The sequence below is a fragment of the Mycetomoellerius zeteki genome, unplaced genomic scaffold (genome assembly GCF_001594055.1).
Source record: "Mycetomoellerius zeteki isolate Tzet28-1 unplaced genomic scaffold, Tzet1.0 scaffold364, whole genome shotgun sequence".
In the NCBI taxonomy this organism is placed as follows: domain Eukaryota; kingdom Metazoa; phylum Arthropoda; class Insecta; order Hymenoptera; family Formicidae; genus Mycetomoellerius; species Mycetomoellerius zeteki.
The window spans coordinates 945,199-961,695 of record NW_017257354.1 but is presented as its reverse complement, the minus strand read 5'-3'; the positions used below and the strand labels follow the sequence as shown (position 1 = coordinate 961,695).

The following is a 16,497-nucleotide window of genomic DNA, read 5'->3' as shown; positions in this document are numbered from 1 at the left end:
GCTTTCCAAACCACTATAATAAAGCCTCTTTTTAATCAGTACTTTTTAAGTTATGAGAGTTGAAAGTTACGGAACCGCCGCGGCATTAATAGTATATGTATATATAAAATTACACTTAAAAAATTCCATACTTAAAAAAATTTTTAGTAAAAATATCTGGAAAATCTAGAAATTTTCAGAGAATTGTTTCAGTAAAAATTTCAGTGAATCTGTTATTTATTATGTAATTTGTGGTTTTTTTTTGTTAATTAATCGTACACACACACTATAGGTATTCTCGAGAACAATCTTATAAATCTATTAATTACAGGTTCTATGTGGGTATACAAGGAGTATGAACCAAACTATGATCCAGCATTAGGGAAGTATTGCAATAAGACACTATATTTATTTGCCTTCTGGCTAATTACGTCGGTCTACATATGCATGGGTATCATAACGGCCGGCCTGTGCAGCATTTCCGTAGCTAGTATTGCGTTTCAGAGACCGCCGTCGGACTTGATGTGAAATAACGTTGTTTAGTCGCTTTGTGTCGACGTCTCTGAAATGACGCTCATCTACGCTCTACATTTGACATAATCAGAATGGTATTTATTGAACGAAAGAACTCCTATTGTCTACACACCATGGATGATAAGTGTGCACAATTTTGCATTATATACACTCGATTTTTTTGTATCGAGGTATCATCGATATCATCATCCCGCGTTCCTCCTTCTCGCTGATCGATAAAATACAAACGGCTCATTCTTATATTTATATTAACGACGATCGAAAGTTGAAATATCGAATTTGTACATAGATATGTGCCGTATAAACGGAAAAAAATCTCATTTTAGGAGCAAAGAGAGTCACTCGCCAAGAGCATCATTGCTCCCTGAAACGAGTCGCTTCGCGCGACAAAGTGCAAATTTCGTCCACGTTTACGTACCTGAGATGCTTAAACGACTTCGAAGAAAATCGTTGGCACGTTAAACGCACACACTAGACGCGCAGGCGCGCCGGCGCGCGATCCAAGTTTCAAGCAAGATCATATAGGCTGCGTTCCGTTTCACGCATGATGCATCTTTTATCCTTGTTATTCACCGAATGTTAAACAAGGATAAATGATGCATGATGCACATCATGCGTAAAACGGAACGCAGCCATAAATGACTTTTTACGATGCGCAAACGAGCGTGGTAGCTTATTGAATAATTCGACTGTTGTGACGAGATCCTTGATGCCGTAATAAATGCGGTGAAACATACATCGAAGTCGGTTATCTCTCTTGAAGCCTCTCGAGAAAGCCGGGACTAGAAGCGAAAAGAAAACAGTCGCTTCGACCAGATCAAGGGCTGTGTGTACGTCGCGTTACTCGCGAATTTTTTTATCTTGTGCCAAGTGGACGCGAAGTCGCAGACCAAAGTATTTTGCTATCACAATGTTGCTAACGCCAGTGCGCCACAGATTTTACAAATTCGTTTGTAAACTCGCTTAGAACTCGTACCGAGAACGAGTCGAATGCGAATGCGCGACTCGCATTATGCTTAGTACAGATGACGACGCTTTGATACGACGGTCTAATTTTACGATATAAATGTTAGGTATCGCATCGTTTTCTCGATAACACTTTATCTCTGTTAAGCACTTTATGACCTTTACGGACTTGACTATAATATAGTACGCACTCTACTTACTCATGACTTGTAACTTACCTATTGTTAAAAGACTGCGATCTCTTACGTGACAATTTTATCTATTTATTCGCCCTGTCCTCCGTCCTTTTACGTCTCGATAGATTTACAGAATCTTCATGTCTCTTGACGCAATTCGTTTTTTTACGAGGAATATTACAGAGTTGTCACAGACCGAGAAAACCAGAAAAAATCATGGAAATTTAAATTAATCATGGAAAACCTAGAAAAGTCAGAGAAAAATATAAGTCTGGAATTTTTCGAGCTTTATTCCCTTAAAATGTTTTTATTCCAAACAATTGTTATAATTTTTTAAATAATATATCTAACAATTGTGGTCAAATACTGATTTTTTTAGTCAGTATTTCAAACTGTATACTAGGTCACGTATCGGTCATTATATTAAAGGAAATATAATTCTTTTTTAAATGTAAAAATTAGACATTTCTTACAATGTCAAGTTTAATTTTTGTTTTAATTTCCGTATAGTTTAATACAAAACTTAATTAACTTTAATTACACTTTGTTATTATAATTAAGATACATTTTCTGTTAAATATATTTGATCTGAAAAACCTGGAAAGTCAGAAAATTTTAAAATTCATTTTCTGTGGCAACCCTAAATAAGTCGCGCGAAGCAATCAACTAGAAAAGTACGGATGTATATGTTTTTCTTTGCGTGTTTATCTTAAAAACTAAAATTGACAGTATTTGTCAGTATTGTAGGAACTTGCTAATCTTTAAAAATCAACATGCTCTGCCGGGTCGTGTAATATATTTGACGACGTCATTAAATTTGTTATTCGATTAAATGATTATATTATCAAGTATAATATCGAATATCGCTGTATATAACTCAATACTAGTGTTTCTCCCACTTTCGTATAACTTTATCAACTTTTCCTAACTGAAGTTTAGTCTTCCTCTTTCAACTCTTACGTTTTGTAAATGTAATTATCGTCAGCATAAAACTAGTTATAAGTTAGACATAGACATACAAAAGTAATTCGAAAAGCTCTCGGCCTGACATAGAAATAACGCTACAAATATCAAACTGGTATAATTTTAGAGTTTGATCCTACACAGGGCTGCTGTTAAAATTTCAGATAGATGCGTTCATTAGTTTCTTTGTTTCGTGTAAAATAATCAACTTTTGTTTTAATTTCCTCCATCAAGACAATGCATTCGCTCACATGTCTTCAATTGCAGTCGCAAAATTCCATGAATTTATTCTACAGGTACATGTACCGTATTTTACCAAATCTGATCTTGTGGAACCAATTCATGAAATTTTGCGACCACAATTGAAGAAATGTGAGCAGGTGCTTGTTGTTATGATGGAATCGAAAGTTGGTTGCTTTACACGATCGAAACAAAGAAACTAATGAACTGTCTGATATTTTAACAGTCGCCCTATGCAAGATCAAACTTCTCTAAAATTATAGCAGTTTGATATTTGTGGTGTTATTTTATGTCAGGCCGACAACTTTTCGAATTACCCTATAAAGTAGCAGGCACAGAAAATAATTGTGCCTGTGTAGCTGTGACGCGCTCATGAACGTGCTTGTATTTCGATTATATACAATAACCGAGTTTGCGCTTTCAATTTCGCGTTTAATATATTTAAAAAAATATGTATATAATGCCAATTATAATTGCAAATATATACACACGCACGCGCACATATATGTGTATCACTAATACAATTTATTGAATAGATATAAAGATAATAAGTGATAACAAAACCGTTAACTTTATTGTTATTTTAATCATTTATTATTTTTATATCTATTTAATAGATTGCATTATTTATAATAAAGTAAATTTAGAATGTGCTCTTAATAATAAGATTAATGTTTAAAAACAATGTTTAATAAAAATTTTTAATAAAATTTGTAAATTACTATTTAAATTCCTAAAGATAAGCATTTATTAAAAAACAAAAATATTAACATAAGGAATTATGGAAGATTTATTAAATAAGTTTAATATAAAAAAAACTAATAGAGACTAGCTTAGAGTTTCAAGTTGTATTTATGTGATATTGATTGTTACAATCAATATTAAATAAAAATTATTAAATAATGTAGTTTTTTTATCTAATATCTTATTTTAGCATTACAAAAAAATAACGAATCGTTACTTTTTAAATAACGGTAAAACTATAACGCGTTATTTTTTAAAATTAGTAATAAAAACATATTCGTTTAATTTTGTTTTACATTACTTATGCGAAAGAAAATTAGCATATTGTGTGTAACAATACAAGGAGTGTAATACGCTCACAAATTGATTAATCGACTGCTTGGAGCCGGCGGCTCATGTATTTCATCACAATCAAAGACTGTCGATTCGAGACAATGTCTTTTCCTGATAATATTCTTCGTGATAATCTTCCGGGTAATCGGAGGACTCTTCGATCTTTGACCAAACATTACCTTCGTCTTTGTTGATCGAGGATTCTGTTGATACCTACGCGAACACGATATCTTGTCAGATCGAAATGTTTCAGGATGCATTACGTTAAGTTTTAATCCCATCGGATACTGGTGATATATCATGTCAGGGTAACGAGAAGTGACATAAACATGATTTGAAAAGAAAGACTATCCTCTGCCCGGATATCGTAATTCTATTAATGATTACGGAAGTCCATAGTCTGGCGACGCGCTGGAAATAACTACCGGATATTCGCTAGTCTTGTTAATATAAAGCGATCGATTAAAATTCATTTTACCGGAAGAATCGTTTCCGCTTCCGATGACGCAGACAGTGTATTAAGGAAATCCTACCCTCTTTAGGGAAAGGGGATTGGATATAGATCGCGAACTCCCAATTCCGCTTTTCAATATTAATACGTTTTCGTAGTTGCCTATCTCCGAAATGAAACAAATATAACTATGTGTCAATGCTATAAAACTTTAAAATCCACCTTTAGCTGATTCACCGATTTCCTATTGACTATTCAGGGGATCAGCACTACCCTATCGGTATACGTGCATTAAAACAGCTCGTATGAAGGACAATTACAACGCAGTATTTAAATTATCAAATATATGTGATGATCATGATTATATGATTTTGATTACTTCTTCTCGCAGGGGTACTGCTTCCGGCGGCAATAACTCCGGGTTATAAGGAGTGATACAACGCGCGCGCCACATCGGTAGAAAGCCCATTTTCGGAGATTCTTCTTTCAACTTTTTGTTGTCATTATCGGTTTCCTGCATTATATAATTTCTTATTTTATATATATATATAAATTATAATCTATAAATAATATAATAATATACTTAAATAATATACATATAATATAATGTATATTATATTTAAAACATAGTAATATTATATATGTTTTAATATTTTTGTTTTGTATTAAATATATATATATATATTTATATTTTATATACATTAAGATATTTTAAATATTGAATATTTAAACTCAGATAAAAAAAACGACATAAAAACTTCATTGAGAGAATTTTACTTCCACCATGATTTTATTCATGTTTATCAAAGTTGAGCCATCAAATATGGGATCTCTCACATGTATATAATGACCATGCTGCATACACACGTTCTCAAAAGTGAAGCAACCACGTCCGTACGGCTGTATTACATATAATATCTCTATTAATTAAATATATATTTCTTGGGTCTTGATCAATGCTGCCCAAGATTTATAATTCTAGGCATAGCTTGATGTATATATTTTTACTTATTGCCTTTTTGTTTCTTAATAAAGATAGGCGTCGACATACGTCAAGTTTATGCCTAGAATTACAAATCTTGGACAGCAAGCATTGATCTAGGCTTTTATAAATGAGATGCTCTTGTCCTACTTGGGACTCGTGATCTGAAGGTATGTATATAATCAACACGCCGCAATTACTTTTCTGTTTTCATTCCGTACCAAATTCAACCTCCAAAAACCATGAAAATGATAGCGCGCATAAATAAGTTGTCCGGGTCCTTGCATACGGTCTTCCATCCACGTCCCCATAAATTTCGTCTCTGTGTCAGCGTATAAATACGTTCCTATACCATGACGAAGATCATCCTTCCACGAGCCCTCGTAAATGTCATTGTTCACATAATAATAAATGCCGAAGCCGTGCTTCGTGTCGCGTCTCCATTCCCCTAAGCAGATTAATATTTAACACATCATCGAATTTTATCTGTAACGAATAATTATTGCCAATCAAAGTCAAGTATCATCGAGATCTTAGCGAAGATCTAGAGTTGTTGCGGCTTGTCGCGCGTATTTATCTCTTTCGAAAATTCCTGGCACACTCTTAGCATCTCTAAAATGACGTGCGACATAAAAATAATTGTATGAATATACATATGAACGTGTCGACATGTCCACGTGCTTACAGTGTGACTTCCTCGAGTCTGATTCGGATCCTATTTTTGTATTATACATTCTTCCGTACCTTCGTATCGCGTTCCGTCAGGGTACCAAAAGATCCCTTGCCCGTATTTCTGTCCATCTCTCCAATCGCCGTTATATCGGGCACCGTTTTTAAATACGTAGATACCTTTGCCATGCCTAAATCCGTTACGATATTGACCGACATATATGTCACCATTTGATAGCAAAGTCTTTCCGTTTCCATGCCTCTCGCCATTTTCATTTCTTTCGCCCTCATAGATCTGCGATCATTCGCCAAGAGATGTATAAATGCCAACAAAGACGTTTTAATATATGAATAAATTAGTGTACAGCTATTACAAGACGCTAAACATAATTTTCTGCTAGTATACAATTCGTAAAAAGAAAAAAAAGGACCAATATAACGATCTTGTTTAATTATTCATGTACCCCTAATGAATTAATCTCTAGTTTTCCATGTTCATCCGGATTCGGTCCTGTTAACGAGTTTTCCATTCTTCATCATATTTTGTCGGTTCACGTAGCCTAATCAACCTAAATTTCGATTGTTTAGGCACCAATCGATTTTTACATTCCGCTGATTGTCCTTTATCGATTGGTATATAATGCGTGCGTAAATAAAAAAATTTGATATTTTAGGGACTCTGTCATCTATCTTAAAGGAAAATAAGTATGAGGACGATTCATATCGGAAGAATAATATTAAGAATAAAATCGAGATATATAACAAATTTATAATTAAAATTTTATTGGCGTATACTCTTGCAATGCAAAATAGTCGACGATGAAATTAAATAATGTCGTAATTCACAATGTTCCTTTATCCCAAACTATCCAGGTGTATGTGTATATGTGTGTGATGGTTGATTATTTATAACTTTGTTGGTGAATAATCAGAACATAATAAATAGAATTTCATCTCGTCATCGACCAGTCAGCAGTCCGATTAATGTTTGTTTCTCCTTCTCTTTCTTGCGTACAGACTCCAGATTTCTTTGTTTCCATGAACTCTTCCGAAGTTTTATCGGACGCGATCCTACATATCGGCCTAAAACAAACACAATTATTAAAAACACAAATAGATTGGTTCGTTGCATATTAAGAACCAATGTGCTACAATTTAACAATGAAAATTATAAAAGTGCTCGTCATGATCATGTATTAATTTTTTTAGCAATCATTTCGTGCGATATTGTTAATACATATTAAAAGTTCAGTGCCTCCTAGTGGTCAAGAAAGGCAATTTGGGCAAAAAAGAAAATATACATTGAACTTAGTTTTGACCTTTCTACATATTCACCAAGTTTCATCAAGATCAATTATTTACATCTAAGAATTACGTTCCCTTGTTAGATGTGTGAAGAAAACGTGGGTTTGTAATTATGTATTAAATAATTATCTTTTTTTTATCAAGGTCACATCTAATAAGTTTAATCTACCTTTTACCTCCACCGTGAATTTCAGTCTAAGATAGTAACGTTAAAGGTCTTTAATAAAGTATGAGATTCATTTACTACGAGAACGATGTCGTTCATGTATTTATAATAAAACCCTAAAGCGCGCAAAGGAAAGTCTTTGTACGGAATTACTAATTAGAGATGTAAAAAACAGATATTTTCGACTTCGGAGAAAAATATCAAGTAAAAAACGAGTTTTTTTACGATGAAAAACATTTTTAATCACATATGACATAAAATTTATGAAAAATATATAGAATTCATATTAAATATACAATTGTATAGAAAAAAAAATAGAACTCATTTTTCTTTATATTTATTGTTAAAGTATTTGGTACCTATGTTATTTCGACATTATTTAATATTGCTTTATCTTTATAATTTCATATCGAAGTGGAAATGCGTTGTTGCAATGTTTAATGAGTTGATAATGTCTTTTTGAAATTAGTGCCTGAGAAAGAATTGATTTTGATACTATAAGCTGTGATATCGAAATTAAAATATTACGGAAAGATGCTTATGTGATCAAAGATGAAAATGTTTGGATATCCAAAAGTAGGATTCATTCAAGTTAAAGTCATCGCAATCGAGAGGAGAATTCGGATCAGTTGTGTATGTTTGATCAACGTATTGCGAGGTTGCACTGCGGGCCAACGATTAATCTCAGGTCCTGCGAGTACCTCAAGCAATTACGAATCATATATCCGTTCTATATTCATCATATCCTGAATTCCATCTCATATATTACACGCGCACGCGACCGGACGAGTCTTTAATCTGGCGTTGCGTTTACTTGTTCGTTTGTTCAAACTACTTGTTGCGTCCACTCAGTTTTGCGAGATACTCCTAGCTAGATACTCTTTCTTTCCTTCTCTTTCTACTGCCTAGTGACTTTAGCCGTAGCAATAGGATCTTTCTCGTTTTCCTTTTTCTCTAATTCTTTCCTTCTCACTCGATAACAAAATGTAACATAAACCTTGAACGAAATCGAGAAAGAAGCAGAGATCTTAATTGATGAAGAAAAAATTTTGCCCATTTTTATGTAAGTGCTAAGCTGCTTACGTATAGTAATTACGTATAGAAACTTAACTAAAATGAAAGATTATTGTTAGAAGATCAAAATGTTCCACAGTCACAATCCTTTAAGTCTACTGTTCAGAAATATATTTTTTGAAACATTGAACAAATTGACATATTTTGACATGAAATATAAAATATTGTATCTCATAAACTATTCATTTTTTTTTGTCACTGTACCTTAATACATCTTTTCGCACAAAATAATAAAATGAATCACTTGATGTAAAGAAAATACAAATAGTTGCTTTTAAAATAAATTATCGAATTTGCAATATAAGTATAATTATATATCATTTTTAAGAAGCAATTATGTGGTTTCTTTACACCAGTTGATATTACTATTTTATGCACATTTTACTACTCTGTAAAGTATTAAGAATAAGTAATAAAAAATTAATAATTTACGAAATATTTTATATTTCATGTTAAAACGTTCCAGAATAAAATATATAAACTATTGATTATAATTTTACTTTAATGCTATTATATGCAGAATAATTATAAAAAGAATATATTATGTAAAAAAAAATCATCTCATTTCATTAAAAAAATAGCGATGACTTTTTTATGTGATCTTAAAAAATGATTCTGGTAGACTTTTTTCTCAGATTTAAATATTAGATATTTAGTAGCTAGTCTATTAATTCTTTTATCAATATCAGATTTATTATTATGCACAAGAAGCCCAAAATGGGCAAGGTCTCTTATGCTAATTTTTACCTGCAACGTTCGCCAATGTTCTGGAATGTTAACAAATAAGAGACCTCAATCGCTTTCATGATTACACGATGAGGGAGGATATTTTATGTTACGTGACAAATCTTTCTGCGGAATCCCACGTATCGGTTCGTCCGCGACCACAGAAATTTCAATAAATTTCCATGCGTACCTATACTTTGTGTATAATTCATTGATCTTTAGCGCGCTTATATTTCATTGTACGTTACGTACGTCGAAGACTGAACGTATAAGTTGACAAATGAATATAAATAACATCATTTTACAACATTCTTTGGATGCTCGTTTGATTGCCTTTCATCGAGTCCGAAATATTTTAATAATCGGCGTTATCTGATGGAATCGCAATAGACGACGTCCATAAACATTTATATCTCGTATTATCGCTATAAATTTAATTCAGCCGATTATCTTTAATCAAATATGTGCTAAGATGTACTTACAAATAGATATATTCACAACTGCTTTCATACATGCACGTATGCACAGAAAACTCCTTTTTTAATAGATTTTCTATTGCAAATTAATTTTCTACATAAAATATAATATTATAGTAACACTTAAATAAAAGACTATATTTAATATTTCCCTTCATTGCTTTCTTTAAATAAATTAATAAATTTTGCTTTCAATTTGATCATACAAGATTTCCCCTTTGAAGAAACATCCGAATTCATTATAAATTGCATCTGATAATTCCAAGTTGCTCCATTACGTTTCTTGAAACAGTACTTAAGAATACTGATGACATTTTACATGCATCCGTAAATCGATACAGTACTGTATAGAAAATACCTGTACTTCTGACCTGTAACTTTTCTAGTCTATTCAAAATGAAAAGAAATGAGAGAAACCACAATGATAATAGCAATGACGACAATGATGAGAAATAATAGATAAGTAAAGAGAGAAAAAAATAAAAGAAACGGCAAATAACCGGATCACAGCCTGTTCCGAGATTTTTGATTGGCTGTCGCTAAAGAGAGTGGGGTATTATTACGAGAATTTGTAGTAGAAGGTAGGGGTTGCTGAATGAGTAGCGGAACGCTCAGCCTCCTGACGCACTTGGTCGCATCCACCCCAACGGATAACCGGCAAACCGTACAGCCGTGCGGTTTCGCATCTGAGCCGCGAAACCACCCCGTATTTACTCCGAGAGTGTATGCCGAGGAAAGCGTAAATCGAACGAACGAACGAACGATAGTGGCATATTCCAAAGGTATGTGTTCTCTTCAATATAAAAATCAGATTTTTTAAATTAACTGATAAGATAAAATACATGGAACTTATAAAACGTGATACTAACTTGACGTATCCTTTCGCGGATTCTCTAATTTTACGACGATTATTATATAATTTTGATGTCGATACGAAATTTTGACAATAGTTTGACGTTACTGGAAACATCTATATGGACTAACATCATGTATCTCATTGCGGTCATGTATTTTCATTATTTTTGCAAAAACATCAGTTGTGTGTCCAAATGTCTCGCAGTACCCCTTGATTTTTTTACTCCGCCTGAGCATAACGTGAAGAAATAATGTTTTTCTTCTCCACAAACTTGTTTAACTTGTTACGCTGTATCGTATGGGTGTGCGTGAATACGTATGTGATACACATAAATATGTGAGTGCTAAAATTAGAAGGAATGTTATATAAATAGTATCGCCGTTGTAGAAATTTCATGGGAGAAGAACGTAAACAGCATACTCGCCTGTCGACAAAATCACTATTGTGGTGACGATTAATGTTCGCCAAGTGACAAATGGACCAGCGAGCTTTCGCTCATGATGCATCAAGCGCGCGGGGCATACGATAGAAGACTTTTTGCACTTCAATACTCTTTAACATTATTTCTATCCGTAAATACTCGTTTCGAAACGAATTCCTATGGATGATGTTACAATACACCGCTAAAACTATGCCAATAGCTGCGTTCAACAGAGAAAACTAATCAGTTAGCGATTAGCGATTCTTTAATACGATTGGTTCCTACGTTTAGATTTAGCGAAAAACTAAAGGCAAGAACCAATCATATTAAAGCGAGTATATTAGCTAAGCGCTAACCAATTAATTTTCTCTGCTGAATGCAGCCAATGTTTACGTTCCTCAATGATGTGTTTGTCACTCGTATTTCAGAACGTTTAGAATAGAAACAAAATACTTAGAGAGAAATCGAATAGCATAACAATGAATTATATATTTCGAGAGCGAGCAAAACAATTTTTAATAATTATAATTCGTATTAGATCCACGAGAATAAATCAATTAAGAGAAATAATTTTATTTTCGGTCGAAGCGGATCTTAGTGCTTAAGTATTTCACACACACATAAATACAGTGAATTTATGAATTTATATGCATCCAATTTTGCAAACCATACGCTGAAATCTCTCTGTCTTGAAACGCAATCATGAATAGAACTAGAGTAGTAATATCACATAGGTAGAGCTTTTTCGTCCATTTTTCGCAATAATGTTTATGTTTCTGAACAGCACATGTTGATTATTTAAAGGTTGCATTCTCAAAAAGCAATCATGATTATATAATATATAATTATAAGCACGTCACTGCAAAGAGATATTGTTTGCTATCGTAAATTTTTGAAGTTAAAAACTGATGGAATAGTTTTGTCCTACTCTATTAAATTGACAAACAAATTAATAATTTTTGATGCGCATAAGCATCTTAAAAACTGTAAATAATTTATTGCAAAAATAATTTTTAATTTTTACTATGACTAACTGAGAAGAGTCTTATTCGATCAAAATTTAATTTTACAATTAGTGCCCAATAATATGTATTTCTGTCTGAATTTATATTCATTTTTTTATACTTGTATGAAAAAAAATTTCTCGTACGAGTAAATACATAAGTAGATACAAATAAATTTATTTTAACAAGATTCACTAAACGCCACATTTCACTTTTAAGCTGTACGGCTCATAAACATAAATTTATTTGTCAAATTCTTGCGCTATCAATTTTATAAAGTCAATTGTAATCATACGCGATATTTTATAAATAATTACTCAATATTATTTATAAATGTCTTACTAGATTCAAGTGTATTCCAATTTCTTTCTTTTTTTAGAGTTTTTTGCGAATACGAAATTAGAATGGAAACAGTTTCTAAATTGCTCCGAGTATTGATACTCAACATATTGTGGGCAATAACCAGTTATGCGGCGCCGCTGTTAGACACAAAGGACATTTGGAGTCAAAATGTTTTCGCACCTGTAATCAAGGCATGCTCTTCTGACGGACAATGCTGGGGATGGTTACCGATATTGGAAACGCATGATGGCAATGTCATATTAAAAGAAGATAGCGATATCTCAAGGTATACACATGTGCAATGTATATACTTTCCTCCTGATAGTAGGTCTGTTTTTTATTCCTGCATTTTCTGGTCTGGTGCACGTCTGGTGATTTTTGCGAACGGTTAGCTTCGCAAAAATCGGTCTCAAAATCATGGGTTCAGAATGCATTTCTCGACTCTAGCTAAATTTCAAGCTTTATCGATTGATATAGTCGATTTTTCCAAAGTCAACATGGGGGAGAGGGGTGGGATCTTGACCAAAATTCGATTCATGCCTTTTCCACCACTATGCCGGTGAGAAACTTTTTTGTCAAACTTCAAAAATTGTTTGGGGTGATGGGAGGATGGGACCTGGGGGGGGATCGATGATCCCCCTCGAGGACTACATTAGTGCCGACCTCCTATCTCCCATCTCTCCCGAGATATGTCCAAAAAACTATTTTTCGCCAACTACCCCGAGGGAGTAGGGGGGTAAGATCTCGACCAAAATTTGATTCACGACTTTTCTACCAAGATTCCGTAAAAAAAATTTCGATTTAATATATAGATACATATATGAAATTAAAGTGATATCATACTTTAGTATCATACAAATATAAAACAAAGATAAGATATGATGTCTCAGAGAGCACGCTATACAGGATGTATATATTATAAAGGGTGGAATAGTAACTCTATCCACTTAGAATCCACTCTTTTTAAAGATATAAAATAATATATTTACTGATGTTGTATAGCATTAAGAGGGGTACAATATGCTACTAGTAATTTTTCTATGGGTGGAGACGTTATTTGTGATTAATCTTTGAATATTTTCTTGTGTCTGATAGATTGCAATCTCGACGCCACGTAGCAAGTCCGGTATCTGAATTTATGTTGACATCATGGAAGGATAATACGTTAGAAGAGCCGGGACGGGAGATTCGAGCATCTTTGTCAACAAACAAACAGATACCTATTAAAATCACAAAGAAAGATGTATTTGTATCTCGTAATTGGGGTGCCGGCGGCATGCCTTTCTCTGTTTTGTACATGAGTCCGCGATCGAATCATGCTGTTGCAACATCGAGTAAGTGTTAGTGCAATATTAACGTGGAAAAAAGAAATAGAGCTTTATAACATATTTATAAGTAATATATATTAATGTATTAATAGCGACTCAACGACAAGAATCTAGCGCAACAACCGAGAGTTTGACGTCTTTCGCAGAACATTCGAACTCGCGCGTTGGTTCACGAAATGGTCAATCTACCACACAACCAAGAAAACAATATTGGACCATACCACAGCTGTTTATATCATACGGCTGGGGTTCCATTGGAAAATAAAAACAAGTAACAATGATGTATAATGTTGAGGATGATAGACATATCACATGAAGAAAAATGAGAAAGAGAGAAATTAATTTTCACGATAGAAATAGCTAATGAATGCAGAACAATTGTTAAGTTTTATTGCAACTGTAATGCATTTTGATTAAAATTGTAGCTTACATTTATTTCTTCATGCAATATTTCTTTTAACATATAATGACACATATTAAATTTTCTATTTAAAATATATTATGTTAAGTGAACAATAACACTCCAAAACTATAAAAAATATCGATGTTATAATCGAAAAATATTTTCTGTTCTACATTTATTATAAAAAAATAAATATCTGACTCACCATTCATTTCCTTCATTGCCTTGATAAAATCTTGTGGATCTTTAAAGGACACAAATCCGAAGCCTTTGGTTTTATTTGTCCGTTTATCTCTAACTACCTTAGCCTTTTGAAAACTGGGATACTTTCCAAATACCCTCACCAGCATTTCGTCGGTAACGTCATTCCCCAGATCTCCGCAAAATATCCTAAAATCATCTAGACAATATACAGAATACTGTTATATAATTTTTTACAAGAGAAATCTAATTATATCACTTAGATAAATATATTCATTACCATCGTCCCATTCTAATAAAGAGGGATCTTCCCAGGTTTGCCCACCAGCAGTCCTTATAATTTTCTTGTTTTTCTTCCCTTTACCCTTGGGATGACTCTCTTCTGCGCTAGCGTTAGCCATAATGGAACTTGCTTTTCCTTGACTGATAGCTAACTCAGCCGCTGTACTGACACCTTTAACCTTTGGCTTCTTTTTACCCTCATCTTCAGGAATCTTTGTATTAATAATTTGTTCAATAATTTCTGGATGGATCATTGGTGTTGATCCAGAATCATATGTTTTTGGTGTTGCACTTAAACATGGATCCACCATATTTGACATATATGGATTACTTATTTGTGCAGGTGAGGAGTACGTTGTAATAGGAACTGAACCTGCAAAAATGGTAACCGACTTGTAAAGCAAACTCTTGTATTATTTTTAGACACGACACAAAAAATATTAATCTTACCTTGTCGCGCTACTTGCTGAGGAATTAACATCGGTGGTGGTGGGGGAGGAGGTGGAGGTGGTGGTGGTGGTGGAAACCCAATCATTGGAGGAAACGCTAATGTTGCTGCTGCAGCTGCTGCAACTACTGGCGTAGTAAGTTCATGTTGTTCCAATTGTCTGGCAACCTGATTATATGTGTTTGCACCGATTACTGGTCTTACAATTGGTGTTACAAGTTGTCCTCCAATCTCAGCTTCAAATCTGAAATTTATATTTAATAAAAATAAAGTAAAACTGAAATAAATACCGATAAAACTTTTAATCGCATACTATTCATTTTCTCCAAATATATCGTTGTATAATTTGTTATCACCATATCAAAGTTACATATAGAATACATTTAGAACATGCAGAAAAAACAAATTAGGTAGGATGAGAACTGCATTTGAATATATATTCTGCATATTATAAATATATTTCTGTATGTAACTCTGATATAGCATTATAACAAATTAAATGCCTGATAAAATTCAAGAGGCAAAGGTAATTCATCATACCTGTTCATCTCATCTTCCATTTGCCGAAGTTTGTCATCCATATCTGCAAGTTAGTTGTTGACGAAACAGAAATATTTTTTATATATACATGCGCGTTTATCTGGGGCCAGGTTTTCCGATAAATAGAATAAATTAATTTCTTCTCGTAAGAAAGGAATCTTAGATAATAACTTCAATGCTATTTCAAAGTTCGAATCGTTTCTTCTTCTTGTTCTTTTATAACTCCCTTGCTTGAATTTCTGACCCAAAAGGAGTAGCTCGAATCACTTAACCCAAACGGGCTGCAAACGGGCCAGAATAATTGAGAATGATTTCCATTACTTCTTTTTCTTCTTCTGATATTTCCTTTATTGGTTTTCCGACTCAAATATAGAGCCACAGTACCATGCAAAATAATTGCAACCATGAACGCGACCAATATTCTAAGATCTTTTTGATAATCTCCTCGGAGAGCAGTCAGCAAAGGCCTCAATTTCTATTACTCAGGGTGTTATTACATGAGTGCGGAAACACGGAAATACGGAAACGCGCAACCAATCAGTAATCGGTGAAACGCGAAACTATAACAGCGGATTGCTTCTGATTGGTTAAGCGTTTCCACATTTCCGCGTTTCCGCGCTCATGTAATGGCACCCTTAGCCCGGATTCTCATACGGGCAACAGCGCTCTGACACCGAACGCTGATTGGCGAAAAGCCTGTTGCAGAGGTAAATTTTACCCCTACAACCGGCTTTTCACCAATCAGCTCTTGGTGTCAAAGCGCTGTTGTCCATTTCAAGTTATAAGCAGAGCTGGGTATTTTTGCGTTTAAAATGCCATTTAAAATGTAATTCTATTTAAAATGCTAAATGTAAAATACTTAAAAAAATGTATATTAAAATGTATGTA

The 16,497-nt window shown here is 33.5% G+C and overlaps 4 protein-coding genes across 4 annotated transcripts in view; 2 read left to right on the top strand and 2 right to left on the bottom strand.

Annotated features, from left to right (window-relative positions):
- The window catches only part of LOC108725854 (uncharacterized), a 3,752-nt gene extending 2,820 nt beyond the window's left edge, over positions 1-932 (top strand). Inside the window, exon 4 of the mRNA XM_018453111.1 lies at positions 311-932. Within this exon, the coding sequence (XP_018308613.1) occupies positions 311-507 (197 nt within the window). The 3' untranslated portion in view covers positions 508-932. The remainder of the gene's footprint in view (positions 1-310) is intronic.
- Positions 933-3,852: 2,920 nt separating this feature from the next.
- LOC108725853 (Radial spoke head protein 1) lies at positions 3,853-6,567 on the bottom strand. Its single transcript, XM_018453110.1, has 6 exons — positions 6,502-6,567; positions 6,113-6,332; positions 5,590-5,816; positions 5,164-5,286; positions 4,766-4,900; positions 3,853-4,148 (listed from the first exon to the last, which is right to left on the bottom strand). The coding sequence occupies exons 1-6, from the start codon at positions 6,565-6,567 to the stop codon at positions 4,014-4,016; spliced, it is 906 nt and encodes a 301-aa protein (XP_018308612.1). The 3' UTR covers positions 3,853-4,013.
- Positions 6,568-6,826: 259 nt separating this feature from the next.
- On the bottom strand, positions 6,827-16,007 carry LOC108725826 (RNA-binding protein 42). Its single transcript, XM_018453066.1, has 5 exons — positions 15,610-16,007; positions 15,072-15,313; positions 14,620-14,994; positions 14,344-14,538; positions 6,827-7,120 (listed from the first exon to the last, which is right to left on the bottom strand). The coding sequence occupies exons 1-5, from the start codon at positions 15,648-15,650 to the stop codon at positions 6,996-6,998; spliced, it is 978 nt and encodes a 325-aa protein (XP_018308568.1). The 5' UTR covers positions 15,651-16,007; the 3' UTR covers positions 6,827-6,995.
- Positions 10,270-14,153, top strand: LOC108725827 (uncharacterized). The gene is made up of 4 exons (XM_018453067.1): positions 10,270-10,566; positions 12,447-12,693; positions 13,503-13,741; positions 13,828-14,153. Exons 1-4 carry the CDS (start codon positions 10,380-10,382, stop codon positions 13,998-14,000), a joined length of 846 nt encoding a protein of 281 aa, XP_018308569.1. The 5' UTR covers positions 10,270-10,379; the 3' UTR covers positions 14,001-14,153.
- Positions 16,008-16,497: the final 490 nt, after the last annotated feature.